The following is a 17,624-nucleotide window of genomic DNA, read 5'->3' as shown; positions in this document are numbered from 1 at the left end:
TGATAAAAAAGTAAGCAAAGACTTAAAATCAGTTATGAGTTTTTTAGCGCACCTTGTGGCCACCTCCTTCATCTATCTCTCCTTTCCTAACCCTAATGCATGAGCCCACGCTTGACTACGGTTAAGTGGTGGGGACGGCGGCAGAGCAATTTAATTTAGGCATCCTGCTAGCAATGATGGAGGTGGTTGGACAAGGTCGAGATAAAAACAAGAGTCTGATTAGTTGCTTACCAAAATTTATCATACCAAGAATTTAGCAAGCTAAAAGTTGGGCAAAAAAATTGCTAAAGATTTGGCAAGTCAAATGTAACAGCATCTCCAACAGTTTGCCAAACCCACTTGCTATCCTTTATTTTTTAGCAAAACTAAAGAAACCACCCCTCCAACAGTTTGTCAGATGACATGCTAAAATTTAGTAACTTGCTATTTCCTGCCTCGACGCGCGTATATATGCGCGTCGATCTCCGTTTGCCATCCGCAAAAGTTGGCCAGCAGGCGTGCAGAGCAGGCGCAAGGCGTGTCCTCTGCTAGTCTGCTTTTGTCCTCTGCTAGTCTGTTTTTTGTGTTCCCATGCCGTGTCATGCATACTATTGCAGTACAGTATGTCGGTGTATAGGGAGCCTAGTGTGACCGATGAGCACTGCGCTGCTGGTACTATTTTGTCTCCAACACACCTTTTCTCCGGTAAAGTTATAGTGTTGACGTGTTGTTCAACAGGTGGCGCAGGATTTCACATAAATTGAGTAGGAACAGTAGTGAGCATGCATGTCAATTGTCAAAGGAGTGGATGCACTGCACAGTGCACGCAACACAAACACACACGTAGCTACAGTGAATAGTGAGTAGCGTTGAATTCCTTTCGTACAGTTTATTGTATGAGTGTTTTGTTTTTACCAAACTCAAATGCCAAACTGTTGGAGATACAATCTTTTTTCACTTGCCATATGTTTTAGCCACTTGTCAAATCATAAGATTTGCCAAGTAATTTTTGGCAAACTGTTGGAGATGGTTGGCAAGTTTTGGAAGCCAACTAATCATTAGCTAAAACCATGGCTTGTCAAATCCTTAGCTGGGTAAATTTTGGTAGCCAACCAATCGGTTTCTAAAAGTTTCACATGGTTATTACATCTGTGGATTTACTGCGTTCATTTGTGCAACTAACTAAATATACAGTTTTCGCGTCATCCATCAGCATAATCCGCAGCCCAGCAAGATGGGTTTTCTATTCATCTCCTTTTCGCCACCCATGTTCCTGTTCATCTACAGTGCTGCTTCCCTGGCCGTCGGATCCTCCCTTCAACCATTGGATGCCATCCACGCTTCCACATCATCAGAAAAAAAAAAGAAAAAAAAAAGAAAAGCTCCCTCGATCCTTCCGTGCCGCGTCGACGCCAGCGACAAACACCGCTACCAGTCCATTCCGACCTCTGGCGCGGCCCCGACCCGCCTCGGCCCCCACGACCTCAGCCGCGTCCTCCTTCCCCGCTCCGCGCGCCGCATACAGCCGCCCTGCGCCCCCCGCCGCTCCGCAGGCTGCCGCTGCGTGGCCCTGCAGCGCCGCACCCTCGATTCCGGCGACCTCCCTCGCGGGGGTCCTCCGCCGGCCGGCGCGGCGCGTACAGCCGCCTCGGTCGCCGACAAGGCGATCGAGCAGAGCAGCTGTCTCCTCTCACTACTCAGTACGTCAAACACCGCCGCCGTCTCCTCCCTCTTCCTGTCCTGACGAAGACGATGGCAGCGACGGCGGCAGCGCTGGCGCGGGAGCTCCTGGACGCGGCGCGCGCGCCGGAGTTCGCGGAGTGGCAGCTCGGCGTGCGGCGCCGGATCCACCAGCACCCGGAGCTGGCGTTCCAGGAGCACCGCACCAGCGCGCTCGTGCGCGCGGAGCTGGACGCGCTCGGCGTCCCGTACGCCTGGCCCGTCGCTCGGACGGGTGTCGTGGCCACCGTCGCCGGCGCCGCCTCGGGCCCCGTGTTCGCGCTCCGGGCCGACATGGACGCGCTCCCTCTCCAGGTCTTTTTTTTTTCCTTTGCACGGATCAGTCACTTTTGCAATTCATGCATTGCATTCTCTGTTTTTCTAGCCTCGATCGATCGATCGATCGTATGCCGCCGCGTTGCCGCATGCCATTCTTGTCAGTGTCGTCACTACGTACTAGCTATAGTTCACGTATCATGCGCTCTCTCCTTTTTATCATGCAGTCTCTTTTGTACTAACTGGACTGTGACGGACCGAGACCAGCAGCATTATTGTCATGTGTTCCGTTCCAACTTTCCATAATCGATAGGCCTTATTTGGCACAGTTTCTTGTTAGAGGAACTAGAATCTTAGCAGACGGAAACGTAGAACATGGGCCATGTTTCGCCTTTTGAGAACGACGACATTCTTGATTCGGGAACGCCCACGTTATAAAATAACATTATTCCTCCTGTCCCTTTTCACGTTTTCATGTTTCATTATAGGAGCATGGCTGCTAAGGCTATAGAGCAGATGGAATAGAAAATAGCATGGATCTTCTATTTTGTTTTATTTTAGGAGAAAAGATAAAAAAACACAGCTCCTTACTATAGCATGCATACGGAAGTGCCAGAATCAAAATCGATCCGAGCTCTGTCAACCGGGGTCTACGACGTCAATATAAAACTGCCCACGCTGGCTGCGTGCTTTGCCTGTCGCATTCGTAACACAGAGAAAACCGAACGGACATGATCTTTGCCGACAACTCAAGCACGAAAATGAGATATTGCTTCATCTGCTTACTACGTGTACTACTATACTTTATGGTGAGCATGGAGTCCTATATATGCGGTTGGTCGAATATTTCGATGACCAGTTTTCCCGATTGCTCCTCCATTTGCATGCATTTTGCAGGAATTGGTAGAGTGGGAGTTCAAGAGCAAGGAGGACGGTAAGATGCACGCCTGTGGCCATGATGCTCACGTGGCAATGCTACTCGGAGCTGCTAGGCTGCTTCAGTCTAGGAGGGACCTTTTCAAGGTACTACTATAGTAGTACTATACTATACTCTTGTCACCATTTTTTTTTACTCTGCATGCTCGATTTTCAATCAAGAGATAAAAAAGGATCGATACTTGACTTTCAACGAAGCATCCTGTGCAATACAAAATTCAGGGCCTTGTTTAGTTCCAAAAAAAAATTTACAAAAATTTTCAGATTCTCCGTCACATCGAATCTTGCGGCACATGCATGAAACATTAAATATAGATAAAAAATAACTAATTGCATAGTTTATTTATAAGTTGTGAGATGATTTTTTTTAAAACTTAATTAGTTTATAATTAGATAATATTTATTAAATACAAACGAAAATGCTGCGATACTCATTTTGCAAAAAAATTTAGAAGGTCTCGAGTTGGCATTCCAAACCCACGACGGGACTAGAGTCCGTCCATTGTTCCTGAAGCTGGTTCCAGCTAGCTGTGCCAAGATGCTGGATTCAGATCGTCCGTGTCAGATTCAACACATGGGAGAGCAGGCGATGAATTTAGTTTGCTGAGTCGACCATATATGTACTTGGGCATGGACATGGGAGAGCAGGCAGGCGTTCTCCAATGGCCATTTAATTTGGCATTTGAATTTTGTTTGCTGAGTCGACCATGTGTACGGGCTGACCATAATGTGATTCACTCCCAGTTCTTATTAAAAAAATGGCCATTTGGCATAATTGTGGATTTTGTCCCTAGGGTACAGTAAAGCTCGTGTTCCAGCCGGCCGAGGAGGGCCACGCCGGCGGGTACTATGTCCTCAAGGAAGGCGTCCTGGACGACGTGCACACCATCTTCGCCGTGCACGTGGACACTGCCCTACCGGTGGGCACCGTCGGCTCTAGGCCGGGCCCGTTCCTCGCCGGGTCAGCTCGGTTCACGGCGACCATCACCGGGAAAGGCGGCCACGCGGCGGGGCCCCAGCTCGTCGTCGACCCGATCGTCGCGGCCTCCTCCGCCGTGCTGAGCCTCCAGCAGCTCGTCGCCCGCGAGATCGACCCCCTGCAGGGCGCTGTACGTTTCGTCATCGCGATCTGCAGCGGCGGGCTTCCCCGACTGACTCGCGAGTGTAATTGGCGTCTTCTTTGCTTGCGCTTGCAGGTGGTGTCCGTGACCTTCATCAGAGGAGGCGAAGCTTTCAACGTCATTCCAGAGTCTGTGACCCTGGGTGGCACCTGCCGGAGCATGACAACTGAAGGCCTGTCCTACCTCATGAAGAGAATCCGAGAGGTAACAAACCAAGACAAACAGGCTGTTCTGTAGGATTTTGAAATGAAATGAGTCAAATTCCCTGGAATGAACGTTGGCAATAATGCCAGGTGGTACAAGGGCAGGCCGCCGTGGGGCGGTGCACGGCGGTCGTCGACTTCATGGAGGAGAAGATGAAGCCATATCCAGCCACCGTGAATGACGAGGCAGTGTACGGCCACGCCAAGGCGGTGGCCGAGAGCATGATCGGGGAGGCCAACGTGAGGTTGTGCCCCCAGTTCATGGCGGCCGAAGACTTCGGCTTCTACTCGCAGCGGATCCCAGCGGCATTCTTCAGCGTCGGCGTCCGCAACGCCGAGACGGGGAAGATCCACCACGTGCACTCGCCGCACCTCGACATCGACGAGGCCGCGCTCCCCATCGGAGCCGCGCTCCACGCCGCCGTGGCGATCGAGTACCTGAACAAATAGGCGTCTGCGCCAAGGCCAAAAGCTGCAGCTAGCTATTGACAATGCATACCGTTCTGCCATTTTGTTCATCGCAGGGGCCGACCATTACATGCATTTGTGGATGGCTCGTATAATATTGCTCATCTTTATAAGCAGTAAGTACTGAACATAGAAAAAAAAATACCAATAGATGGGATTTTTATATTAAGAACAAAATAGACGCCGAAATTCTCCTCGATGAGGACACAACCTGGATGATCTGAGCATACATCCATACCCTCGACCAACTGTCAGCTTCCTTCAGAATACTGAACAGGCATAAAAATACTGAACTAAACAGACAGATTTTGATTTCACAAAGTAGAATGTAAACTCGGATAAAATTATACACGAGCTCACCGCCTCACCTCAGATGTTGGGTGCAGCTGCCAGCTGCGCAAGCAGCAAGTTGTATACCCGGGAACATTCCCATTCCCACACAACGGCTCAAACTACAAAAGTTGTTTAAAACCCATTGGCCTCTGCATTTGATATATCAGACTACAACTCAAACAGTGCTGTTAAACCGCAGCCACCACATTCCACAGATGTGTCCAAAAAGGCTGGGCAAAAGGCAAAAGATGAGACACCTAAGCAGCTGCCGCAGACACACCACCATGTTCTCTTCATGGTTACGGTCTCTTAGCCATCTCCCGGTAAACCATGTCGATGAAATTATCATTCTGCCAAAAGAAATGTTAGTCTCAGCAGAAGTTTCACAGGGGAGATGTGTTGAGCTTTGTTTAACAGACATGTTTGTGAAAACGCAATACAAAATTATCCCTGTCCAGAAAGGCTGTGCACAAAACTATCCTTGTAGAAATAATTAGATTGGCACAAAACTATCCTTGTAGAAATAATTAGATTGGTCTAGAAAAAAAAATCCTTGTAGAATAACAAGCCTCAGTTGACTGCGAACTCTCAAAAATACTATGCACTGGCAACGAGCAGAGTCCAAGGAAGTGAGAATACCTGTGCAAGCCTCAGCAGTGCAGCGCCTACTTGCTCTCTTGTTACCACCTGGCTATAAGATGCTGGGGTAAGCAATGGCAGCGGATTAGGAGGTGGGAATGGTTGAAGCAAGGGCATGCCATATGGTGGAACAGGGGGCACAGGGGGTAGTGAAAAGGGGTGGAGCAAGGGAGCACTTTTTGGTTGCTGATCAGCAAAGGGAGGATGAAGTGGAGGAACAGTAGGCAGTGACGAAGCAGCTTTAGCTACTGTTGACTGCGTAGTAGCCATCGGTGCAAGTAGTGGTGGTTTTGAATCTAAAAGACTTGTAGGCTGAATGGTGGTAGAGCTATTGGGTCTATGAACATCAAAGGCCCTCAGAGTAACTGATGAAGTTCGTGAAGGAAGCAGACTGTGCAGGGAAGAAGAGTGTGCTGCAGTAGAATTATGTGATCCATGACCTGGAGAAGGGATAGCCCTGAAAGATTGGTTTGGTTGTACTGCGCCTGTTCCACCAATTGTATGTACACATGTGGCCGCCTGTTTGAGGAAATTCATGTAATGGTTAATTAAGATTGCAAACGATCATAATAAATATGAACAACATTAAAATTAAACTACAGCTATCCGAGAAATAGAAGGGAAGTTTCCTTACCTTCGAAGGGGTTAGGAAGAACTCTTCAACATCGTCATCATCCGTGGTAGGTGGCTGTTGTAGAGTATCTTCAACTACAGGTAGAGCATATGGCCCAGATGCTGCTTCTGGTTCTTCAAATACACTGTAACAGACATAGTAGGAGAGATAGTTTCAACATAACACCTAGCCAACTGTAGGTGGTGACATTTTGAGTTCAAGGGGATCAATTCAACTAAAAGTCACACTCACACTATTTTGTATTTTCTCTTTATTTTTCAATAATATATTCAAGCAACTCAATGTTCGTCCCTCTTTTTTTTGAAAAGTCTAATAATCAACGTGGTTAGTAAACCTCATGGCCTAAAAGGGCTTTAATGCCAAAATTATTTTGATACTTTTGTATGAGTATCTACTGCAATAATCATACTTCCTGAAAGAGATGATTGTAGTTAGCATATGACTAAAACAGCAACCCGACTTTTATCAACGACCATATGTGAAGAGAAAATACTGAGCATGAAATTAGAAATGATTAGTAAAATGAAAATGGGGACACAAAAATATAACAAGTAAACATAGCAACTCCTGACATAAAAAAAATCAGGTACAGCCTTCTTTCCAACGAAAACAGGAGTGCATGCAAATCTGGTATACCTTTTGGAAGAAAGATTTGTCTTGGGTGACGCCCTTGAATATGCATATGCTATCCTATACATTGAATGTGAGGCTAATCAGAATTAATAAAGAAAAGTACATAAAACTTGCAAGATCTTGTCTTGCCCTTCCCCTTCTATAACACCAAGTTGGCACACATAAGGAACTATAATTCAAAAGTGGACTAGAGTTAGTACGAGTCAGGATGTATTGATTAAACATTTAAATGTCTGACCAGTGTAGATGAGACTGAAAGGAACAGATTAAATTGTTATTTAGTCTCATCTTAAAAGAGAATAATATTAGCACAGAAGTGGAACGCAATATGAGATTAGCCAAGGCTGCAATTGCATAATTGGTGCATCTACCTAGAAAGGACAGTACAAAACGGGGTGGATGATACCACATACCAGTGTGGATGAAATTGAAAGGAACAGATCAAATAGTTACCTGCTAAAAAGATGTGCAACTTCTTGACATTCCTGTGGATCATAGAACCAAATTCCAATGATTTCATCAGCAGCATTACGGTACATCAAGTAGGGGCTTTGCACCTCAACCTCAAAACTCGTCAAGAGATCTTCGACTAGATTTTCTGTTCTAGGAGAAAAGGCAACATAAAATTCACATATAAGAAATAACATCACTGACGTTGGTACCATTGGAAAATGGAAATTGAATAGCCACATTTCGCTTAATCAACACAGAATTATGATTGGTAAAGTTGTCAGATGAATGAGCAAACATTGTTTCTGTTTCTGTTTCTGTTTGTGCAATGCCACAAACAGCCACAAGTGTAAACCTAAGAGGAATCAATTTTCAATAATGGAGCTCTTATGATGCCTAAGTTATCACGTTCCCCAGTGAATATATTGTGAGTGAAACATTTGATAGTTTAACTTAGCTCGAAAGGCCAGTGGTGAAGCCTCTTAACTAAATTATGTACTGATATTTGTATTTCATCGCCAAGTGCTCAATCTATGATCTGTTTCAACATTTCTTATGTTCAACTAGGGTGAATTTGCACAAGTGTGTGTTCAATAAAGTAGCTGTGAAAGCATACCTGTGTTTATACGATTCATGATGATAAATTGGAATCTGGGCTGGGTGTTCCTACAAGAATAAATGCTTATTATTGCAAAGTAAACAGGATAAAACAAGGTGACCTGTACTCTTCGTGGTTGATAGAGCCAATATCTTCATCAGAATTTAAAATAACTACAAGTATGCCAGAGCATCAACAATGTCACTAATTGAATACTGAACAACACGAAATTACATGATGAAACTGTCATGACATACTTTACTAAAAAAATAAACAGACAAAGCTACAGTTGCATGGAAAGAAAATGTTACTGGACATATTCCTTGGTGGCCTATGTTGTCTAGGAAAATAATCTGTGTTTACCCTGATACATTTCAGAAACATACACTGCCGAATCAGTAGATTAGTAGATAGTATATAGTCCGCAAAAAACGTGACCCAGTATAGGTGTGCACTATGTTTATCAACTGCAAATAATAGTGTATAAATCAACCAATAACAATACCAACATGTGACCAATAGCGGTTACCGCAAAAGGCACATCAATGTGGTAGCAACAAGCCAACAATGCAAAATAACATGTGTACTTGAATCACTTGCACTGAAATGACATTGCTGTTTCAAGAGCAGCAGGAACAACAGGCAGAAGATAATCATACTACGTTTCCTACACAGCAGCATTGAAGTACAGTAGCTACGAATTCTAGGCATCCATCCAACAACCAAACCGACGCCAAGTGCAAGGCACAAACAATAGCGATGGACGAAATCAGCACGAGTCCATTGATGAGGACACAGGATGACTGCACAAACCTCTTGACGACGAAGAGCGACCCCTCCACAGGCTTCCGGGTCTGCAGCAGACACGCGCGCGCACAAAATCAGGGCTCGCAATTGCAACAGAGCTAAATCGAACGGGAGAGTGCAGGGGATCCGGTACGACAGCGTACCCACTCCCCCTGGCCCTCGTCGAAGCTGTACGCGACGACGTGCGCGGCGGTGATGAGGATGTCGGCGACGCCGGGGTCGAGTCGCCGCAGCACGCTGAGGTTGAGCATCCGCGTCCCCTCCCGGTCCCACGCCAGGTTCGGCGTCACCTTCACGTTGCCGCCGCCGCCGCCGAAGCCGCCGCGCCTGCTCCGCGCCATGGACGCGCGCGCCCTCGCCGGGAACCCTAGTTGCCGTGAGGTTTTTCTCAGCGCGGGTTTCTGGACGGGATTGGAGATAGTTGTGCAGCGCTGCTCTGTGTCTGTGTCTGTAGAACCGGGAACGGGAATGGCTTTGCAGCGTGTACACCGCTGTTGTGGCAGCTGATCTTTTGGATCCAGTGGTCAGTGACTCTTGCATGCGACCCCACAAGCAGCGACACGGTAAGACTGTCTCCAACAATATAACCCAAACACAAAATAGGTTGTGCACAGTATTTTGCCTGTCCAAAAACATGCTCCAATAGAAGACCCAAACAAAGGACCCATTTTAGGTACCGGCTGAAACGAAACGCAAAAAGCGTCTCGCAAGAGGAACGACGCAAATCTCTCGCACATGGCTGTGGGGTGCTGAGCCAGTACATGAAGGTTGTAGAAGCCAACGAAGGATAGGAGCTAGGTGTACGAGGACGTGCCTCGGAGGATCTAGAGCAGGACCTGGAGGAGGAAGCCGATCCACTCCACCACCGCCCGCCACGCCTGTGACGCGGCTTTCCCTAGCTTCTGCTGCGCCGCCGCCGCCGCCGCTGCGTCGTCGCCGCCGCCGTGGTTGCCGAATACACCTTCACTGCCACCATGGAAACCGCCAGATCTCGCGCCGGAGCTCGCTGCTCGGTGGCCGGCCGTGGAGAAGACGAAGACGGAGGAGCAAGGCAGCACCCGATGGAGGAAGAGGAGAAACTGGGCCACGCCTTTTGGGTTCTCTGTTGGAATAGACAATGTTTTAGGTCCGTGACCTTTTAACTGTACACGACTCAAACCACCCGATAGGTCTCGTATTTAGGTCTTGTTATTGGAGACAGTCTAAGGAGTGCCGTTGTGATGTCTGAGGCGAGTTGCCGAGTAGGGCTGACGGGGTTTGGTCCAGTGTGATCAGTGAAGGCCTGGGAAGAGCGAAAGCCCAGTATGCACTTTCAGCCTGATGGGCTGTTCAACGGGCCTATGTGAGTTTTCCAATAAGGCTGCGTTCGGTTGCTATGATTTTGGTCCAGAAACCATTCCAGCTTATCAAAACTATGTAAATTAATGAAGCAAAACCATCTGAAATCATTCCAGGGACCTAAACCGGATCAACCGAACGAGCCCTAAATAAGAAAATGGCTTTCTACCTAATTCAAAGGGCCATCTAGTATGTATAAAATTGTCCACGGCCTTATATAAGTGAAAAGTTCAATTTACCTCCATCAACTATACAGTTCTGATTTTGCTCCCTAAACTACAAAATCATTTCTTTGGACCCCTTGTCCTCAACTTTTTGAATCAAATGTGTTTTTACGCGTTGGATGTTTTTGTTGGTGATTTTATGAATATAGCGCCACGTCAAGACAATTAACTCAAATTAAGTTGAAAGTTCAGGGAGCTAAATCATACTACAAGTATCTAAAGAGTTGGAAAAATAGAAATACATGAAAAACAATGCGTTCTCTTTTAATCTGAGGAAATTGTTTTACCATAGAAATTACGAACTAGTTTCTGTTTTTTTTCTAAAATCAAACTCTATCATACAACGCCTAGTTTAAAGTTATTCAAAAATCTTTATCAACCCATTTTGGTGTTTATTTGCTAGTACAAAATATTGTCATTAGTCGATATTGATTGTACGGACTATGTAGAAATGTCAGTGAAGCGTCGCCAGGACCCTATTAGGCCTTGACCTCTTATTTCGTACAAGGGCAAAGTATATTTGTGTTGTCTCATAGATGATTTCGTATAGCGTCATGTAATTTTAAGAGAACTTAATACACAATATGTGCAATTGTTGTCTTTAAATTGTCTCATGGTAACTCATAATTCTTTAATTTACACATAAACAATAGTACAATACTTGTCTCATATTCCTATTAGCTTTACGAGGTGTTGCTTCGTGCTCTTCTCTTATCTCTTTTCTCTGTATCGACAAAAAATTTACATGGCATTACATGAGACGAAATATGGGGCCAAAGATTGTAACAATGTAGGCCTTGTTTAGTTAAAAAAAAAATTGCAAAATTTTTCAAATTTCCCGTCACATCAAATCTTTAGACGCATGCATGGAGTATTAAATATAGATGAAAATAAAAATTAATTGCACAGTTTGGTCGGAATTGACGAGACGAATCTTTTGAATCTAGTTAGTTTATGATTGGACAATATTTGTCAAATACAAACGAAAGTGTTACTATTCCTATTTTGCAAAAAAATTTGGAACTAAACAAGACCTTATCCTAAGAAATTTCCCTAGGAGACGGGTCAAATTTACCCAGCTAATTAAGTATCATTCCATCTCATGTATGGTTCGAGAAAATAGAAAGGAACTAGAGAGAAGAAGTTCATCGATGTATCTAACCGTCAATTTGAGACCGTGAATTTGAGGTAGAACTCCATCCATCCGTCCATTCCGTCTCATCTAAAAAATCTCCACTGGTCATCTCTCCGTCACTTCGCAGTCCCGTTCCCAAGCGCCACCCTCTGCCAGATCCCGGCTGCTCAAGCGCGACCGCCGGCCGCCGACCCTCCCATCTCTCACCCATGACCCAACTGCCGTCGCCCGCCCCTACACTATCTCCCATCCAAGCACCGACGTCCGCCAGTTGGATGCAGATGCAGGATTGGTCGGCCGCCGCCCGCCGGTGGGTGCTCGGGGATCCTCAACGCCACCGAGCCAATGAGCTTCCGGCGAGCTGATTCCCTACACAGAGAAGGTGATACTCCTGTGGTCCCGCTACAACCTCCGATCTAGTTTTTTTTTTTATATATTCGTTTTTCTTTGGCCGCCGGCTTCCTCCTTCAGTTGAGCATACCCCATGCCTTCGTCGGGGACGGGGACCCGTATAGAATCCTCGGGGACGGGGATGGGGTGGTGTTCCCTTACGGGAAATTTCCCGTTGACATCGCTAGAGAGGAGAGCACTGGCAGTCCACGTGCTCTTCCGCCCTTCCGGGGTGATGAGTAGAAAGACTTCCTCGATCTTTACGTTCTGACTACAGGCCGATAAACATGGCTGTTGCGTGGCCCTATGCGTTGAACATCACTCTCACGGTCTCATGTATGTGTCCGTATTGTAATCTTGCATCCAGCAGTCCACTCTTGCTTGTATATAGAACGTCGTCTCCCTCCCAAGTCAGCAGAGAGTGGAGCTGGTCAGCTGGAGCTGGAGCTGGAGCACAAACCTGTTCCTCCTCTTGTTTCGCTGCTGCTAGCTAGGTAACAAGCTACCACTTCCTCCTGACCATGGCGGTGGTGCTGGGTGCATTCGCGGCCAAGCTGGCCGGCATCCTGATGGGCATAGCGAAGGAGGAGGTGGAGATGCTCCTCGGCATCCCTGGCGAGATCACCAAGCTCGAAACGATGCTCGGCGACCTGAGTGCCATAATGGAGGATGCTGAGATGGCACGCATCCGAAGCAATGCTGTGGAGAGGTGGGTCAGGGAGCTCAAGGATGCCATGTACGACGTCGACGACATCCTCGACCTCTGCCAGATCATGGAGGGTCCTGGTGGTGGAGAGGAGGATCCCATAGCAGCTCCAAGCAGAACTGCTTCTTCAAGGTGCTTCAACATCTTTTGCTTCCACAGCCCCGTCGCCGCACATGAGATCGGGAGGAAGATCAAGGCGCTCAACAAACGGCTGCGCGACATCGCGGATAGGAGCTCCCGCTTTGGGTTCATCGTCCGGGAGCTCCACTCTTCCATTCTTCACTCCACCAACAGAGCTGCTGCAAGCTCTTTGTTGGGCTCGTCGGACAGCATCGTCCGATCTGGTGTCGTGGGCGACAAGGTCGAGAAAGACGCGCGGGACCTCATCGCCCTGCTTCTGCAGGAGGTGGACACTGATGCCCACAGAACCAGCAGCGGCAATGTCACTGTCTCCGCTGTTATCACAGGTGCCGGCGGCATCGGCAAGACCACCCTTGCCAGGATGGTGTTCAACGACGGCAAGGTGGAGCAGAGCTTTGATGAGCGGATATGGCTGAGCATCAACAAGGGAGTTGACCATCTTAGTGTCCTACGGAACGTCGTTGCCGCACTTCATGGCGGCAGCTATGGCGGTGGTGGCAGCGCCGCGAGTGACAGCAGGGCCCTGCTGGAATGTGCTCTGAAGCAGGCGGCGCGGCGAAAAAAGCTGCTAGTGGTGATGGATGATGTGTGGAGCGAGGACGTGTGGAGTGGCCTTCTTAGAGCACCGCTTGCAGACGCTGCTGCACCGGGGAGTCGAGTGTTGGTGACCACTAGAAATGAAGTCGTCGCTCGCAAAATGAATGCGCGCCATCTCCACCGAGTTGGCAAGCTAGAAGGCGATGATGCTTGGGTCCTACTAAAAAAGCAGGTCAGTAATTTTTACCTATTTATTTTTCCTATAAAAAATAAATTCAGTTGCACTATCGTATATTGTAGTGATTTGAGATTAAGAAGAGCTGTTTGGTATAACTCAGTTTCACTACTGAAATAATTTTTTTCTTCGGTTCTATGAGCAGCTTCACTTGAAGTTGAAGCTGTTTTTGAAAAATGTTTGGTAAAACAGTTTCTCATGAAAGATAGCAGAGAGGGAGCTAGGAGAAGCTAGTATATTTAGCTTCACCAGCGTTCATGAGCATGTGGGAGTATGGTTTTGGTGACTTCTAGGGAGAAGTTGTTACAAAATAGTTGTTTGGTAGGAGAAGCTGAAGAACGGCTTTGTGAACCTGAACAGATATAAGGCACCGTTGGAAAGTTGGGTTTGTTTTTCTCATAGGGCAAAAAAATAACATTTACTACCATTTTTCTCTCCATGGATTTAAAAAGTGAATAAAATATTTTTATCATGTCTCACAATTAACTGTAATTTTATAATGATATCTACCAAATTTTGGTCTTTGTGGCGTGAACCGGCCAATATAGTATTTATTATTTTGACATCCAATATAAAATTTCTTTGTAGATGTACTTATACTCATTTGGTACTGTAAAAAGTATTATTCTTTGAAAGGTTTGGTTAAACTTAAAATAGTTTAATTTGGGACAAACTAAAAACTCTTTATATTCCTAGGCACTCTCCTCTGTTGCATCCTCTAACATGACACATTTTTATGACAGGTAGTGTCTGATGAAATTGATGAAGTTGAGGTTGATGGATTATTAAAGGATGTTGGGATGATGATTGTGGAAAAATGCCAGGGATTGCCGCTGGCAATTAAGGTGCTTGGAGGGCACTTGTTCCACATCAGAAAAACAAGAGATGCTTGGGAGCATGTCCGTGACCACTTCGCATGGTCGATATCAGGAATCGACGATGATATCAACAAGGCTGTCTACTTGAGTTATGCGGACTTGCCTCCAGACTTGAAACAATGCTTTGTATACTGCTCACTTTTCCCTACAAATGAACCGATCAGACGCGAAGATATAGTCAATCTCTGGATCTCAGAAGAATACGTGAACAACAAAACGACAGCGTCATCAGAGCTATTTGAAGATGTGGGGCTAAAGCACTACAGAGAGTTGGTCTCAAGGAACCTCTTAGAACCGAAGAAAGGGGCCTACGGTCAGTCAGCATGCACCATGCATGATGTCATCCGCTCCTTTGCCCAGTACATAACAAAACATGAAGGGGTCCTTGTTGGTGAGGGCCAGGATGCCAATATCGCTCTTGCTGCTGCTCCAAAGATCCGTCGCCTATCTATTTCAAACAAGGTGGTAGAGCCCGGCATTCTGCGAAAACAGGTATCCCTTAGAACACTGATGTTATTCGGAAGCACTGTGGTTAATTCAAAGGAGTTATGGAGCAACCTTTCATCATGCCTAAGAGTATTGTATCTAGATAATGTAAATCTTGATGAGCTGCCAGACTCCATAAGCCACCTCAAACATTTGAGACGCTTGAGCCTTCGCGCTACAAGCATTTCCACGATCCCTGAAGTCATAGGAGATCTTCAGTTTTTGCAAGGCATTGAGTTTGTGATGTGTAGCAACATCTCACGGCTTCCTGATAGCATCTTGAAGCTACGGAAGCTAAGGCTACTCCACATTAGAGGCACCAAGATAAGCTCAGTTCCTCGTGGTTTTGGAAAGCTGAGAGATCTGGTCATAATGGCGGGCTTTCCAACCCATTCGGATGATGGCGCAGAAGGTTGGTGTAGCTTGGAAGAGTTAGGGCCTCTGACAAAGCTCAGATTCCTAGATATAATAGGTTTGGAGAAGGCACCTTCAGGTTCAGTGGCTGCTAGAGCAAAGCTTTGCAACAAAGAGCACCTAGAAGAGCTGAACATGAGATTTGCAAGTCAGCTCGGAGACAACGGAGAGCTCAAACGAGGCAACATCAGCAGGGAGGAGCAAGACCGAGCTGAGCAAGTGTTGGGTAACCTATGTCCTCCTACCTGCATAGAAGAACTTGTCATCAAAGGTTACTATGGGTTGGGCTTACCACAGTGGGCCTGGATGATGCCAGCCTTATTCCGTGGCTTAAGGCGGTTGGTCCTGGAGGGCTACTTGTGTTGCGACGAGCTGCCATATGGACTGGGCCAGCTCCCCTTCTTGGACTACCTCTGGGTCGATCAAGCTCCGGCCATCCAATGTATTGGGCATGGTTTCGTCCTCACTCCCTCAATCGATGGCCAGGACAATGCAGCAGCAGGAGTAGTGACAGACTTGATCATGAGTAGGCAGTTGCCTGCTAGTCTTATCTCTCGTGGTACTGGCTTTGCATTTCCCAAGCTGACTGCACTGGGTTTCGAGGGCATGTCAGGATGGACAGAGTGGGACTGGGAGCAGCAGATACCGGCAATGCCTGCTCTGGAGGGGCTTACGATCGATGGCTGCAAACTGCATCGTCTTCCTCCTGGACTCTCACGCCATGCAACTCAGCTGACGCTCTTGGACCTAAGAAATGTGCTGAACCTGGTCACCGTAGAGAGCTTCCCTTCCCTCACTGAGCTCAAGTTATGGGACAACCCAATGCTAGAGAGTGTCAGCAGCTGCCCAAGGCTGCACAAGATCACCATCTGCAGTTGCCCAATGCTGAAGCTACTAGAGAATCTGCCGTCACTCAGAACAGCTGCGTGGATGGATTTGTGCACTGAGACGCTGCCAACATACTTGCAAGAGGCAGAGCTAAGCAAATTGAATGTACATTGCAGGCCCAGCCTGTTCAAGCTGATATCATTGCAGTATGACACCCCTGAATGGGGGAAGGTCCAGCATGTCCAGCGCATGAAGGTGTTTGCCATGGAAGCACCAGAAGATGGGTTAAAGGGCTATATGGACTACACCAAGGAGCCATATTCTTTTTATGCGCACTTGTTCTGAAGTCCGCAGGTACGTACATATATATAGCTTCATTGTTTTGATCATGCACATTTCAGCTTTCAACATGTTCTGTTTTGCCCCTGGCCGCTAAGAATGTACTTAGACCAGATATAATAGTCATGCAGACGTTGTAGTCTGAAAGGATCTGTTTGCCAATTTGAACTCATTTATGTTTTCCTGTTCTTACTTTTCTTTTCCTGCAAAGATGAAGACGAGAAGGTGACGAGGAATACAAGAGGAATATTGCAGAAAGAACGCAAGAAAATGTCAAATGGAAGTGAAGCTTCAGATTGCTATAAGAGAGAGGGAATCATTTTGTTCCATTCCATCGAACCGGATGGTACGTACGGAAGAGAGAAACTAATTTTCATTCCTTTGCTAGAATTGATTTTTTTTTTGGTTTATGGAATTAGGTAGTAGAATGTTAGAAACTTTTTTTCCTTGTCTGGATCCCTGAATTATGTAGTAGAGGATTTTTGTGTTCCTCGCCAGAGTCTACCAGATGAGCTCTAGATATATTAAGCTTCATCTTCCATTTTGTTGACCATCTATGTTTTATATATTAAGCTCGTGAGGGAAAATATATTTCACGGTGAATTTGTTTGTTTTATTAATGTGACTCCACCCATTCCAAAATATAAGTTGTTTTGAATTTTTTAGATATACTATATATCTAGTAAAAGCTACGAATGTAGACATACCATATATATCAAGATATATAGCAAAACCATCCAGTGCTGATGGTGAAATTAAAGAGTCCCTGACTTCACAACATTTGATCTATCTGGTTCAGGCGGTCTGGTTTGGAAAGGAAAAATGTTGTTAGCATCGGAGTTTGTAGCTTACACGGTGAAATACAAACCATGAGAAAGTGACAAAGTAACTCATGCGTTAGCTGATCTTGGGGACAGATGTACTTAGAATGTTGATTCTATTTTAGTTCTTTTTGGGCATGCTCGGCTGTGCTAGCTTCTTCCAGTGGCAGAGCTGGATGAAGCCGCCGCCTTTGGACAGCCAAATTGACTTTCTTGGCGAGAGATTTTCGGATCAAGAACAGGGCTTGATTACTGTATAAGTGAGGTCATGCACGCAGGTATATACACCACATGTATAAAAAGTAACACGGTGGCAGAATGCTCCATGCGACTCATGCGTCTTTGTTTTTTATAAT

General features: G+C 46.3%; 3 protein-coding genes across 6 annotated transcripts; 2 read left to right on the top strand and 1 right to left on the bottom strand.

The window, feature by feature from the left end:
• LOC8079662 (IAA-amino acid hydrolase ILR1-like 3) lies at positions 487–4,844 on the top strand. Its single transcript, XM_021450981.1, has 6 exons — positions 487–1,679; positions 1,739–2,013; positions 2,872–2,997; positions 3,705–4,019; positions 4,107–4,235; positions 4,325–4,844. Exons 1-6 carry the CDS (start codon positions 1,214–1,216, stop codon positions 4,682–4,684), a joined length of 1,671 nt encoding a protein of 556 aa, XP_021306656.1. The 5' UTR covers positions 487–1,213; the 3' UTR covers positions 4,685–4,844.
• Positions 4,983–9,275, bottom strand: LOC8080187 (mRNA-decapping enzyme-like protein). Its single transcript, XM_002463519.2, has 8 exons — positions 8,940–9,275; positions 8,803–8,843; positions 8,008–8,057; positions 7,395–7,539; positions 6,945–6,998; positions 6,309–6,432; positions 5,675–6,193; positions 4,983–5,385 (listed from the first exon to the last, which is right to left on the bottom strand). The coding sequence occupies exons 1-8, from the start codon at positions 9,135–9,137 to the stop codon at positions 5,335–5,337; spliced, it is 1,182 nt and encodes a 393-aa protein (XP_002463564.1). The 5' UTR covers positions 9,138–9,275; the 3' UTR covers positions 4,983–5,334.
• On the top strand, positions 11,417–17,114 carry LOC8080186 (disease resistance protein RGA2). Of its 4 annotated transcripts, none has more exons than XM_002466093.2 (4): positions 11,417–11,875; positions 12,254–13,499; positions 14,246–16,462; positions 16,659–17,114. In XM_002466093.2, exons 2-3 carry the CDS (start codon positions 12,405–12,407, stop codon positions 16,451–16,453), a joined length of 3,303 nt encoding a protein of 1,100 aa, XP_002466138.1. In that variant the 5' UTR covers positions 11,417–11,875; positions 12,254–12,404; the 3' UTR covers positions 16,454–16,462; positions 16,659–17,114. The 4 variants fall into 4 exon arrangements, with proteins under 4 accessions (XP_002466138.1, XP_021306752.1, XP_021306751.1 ...); XM_021451077.1 differs by having other exon boundaries at positions 11,420–11,875; positions 13,057–13,499; XM_021451076.1 differs by lacking the exon at positions 11,417–11,875 and having other exon boundaries at positions 11,882–13,499; positions 16,665–17,114.

The sequence above is a fragment of the Sorghum bicolor genome, chromosome 1 (assembly GCF_000003195.3).
Source record: "Sorghum bicolor cultivar BTx623 chromosome 1, Sorghum_bicolor_NCBIv3, whole genome shotgun sequence".
NCBI lineage: Eukaryota > Viridiplantae > Streptophyta > Magnoliopsida > Poales > Poaceae > Sorghum > Sorghum bicolor.
Note: the sequence above shows the minus strand (reverse complement) of the source record. Positions and strands in the feature narration are given on the sequence as shown.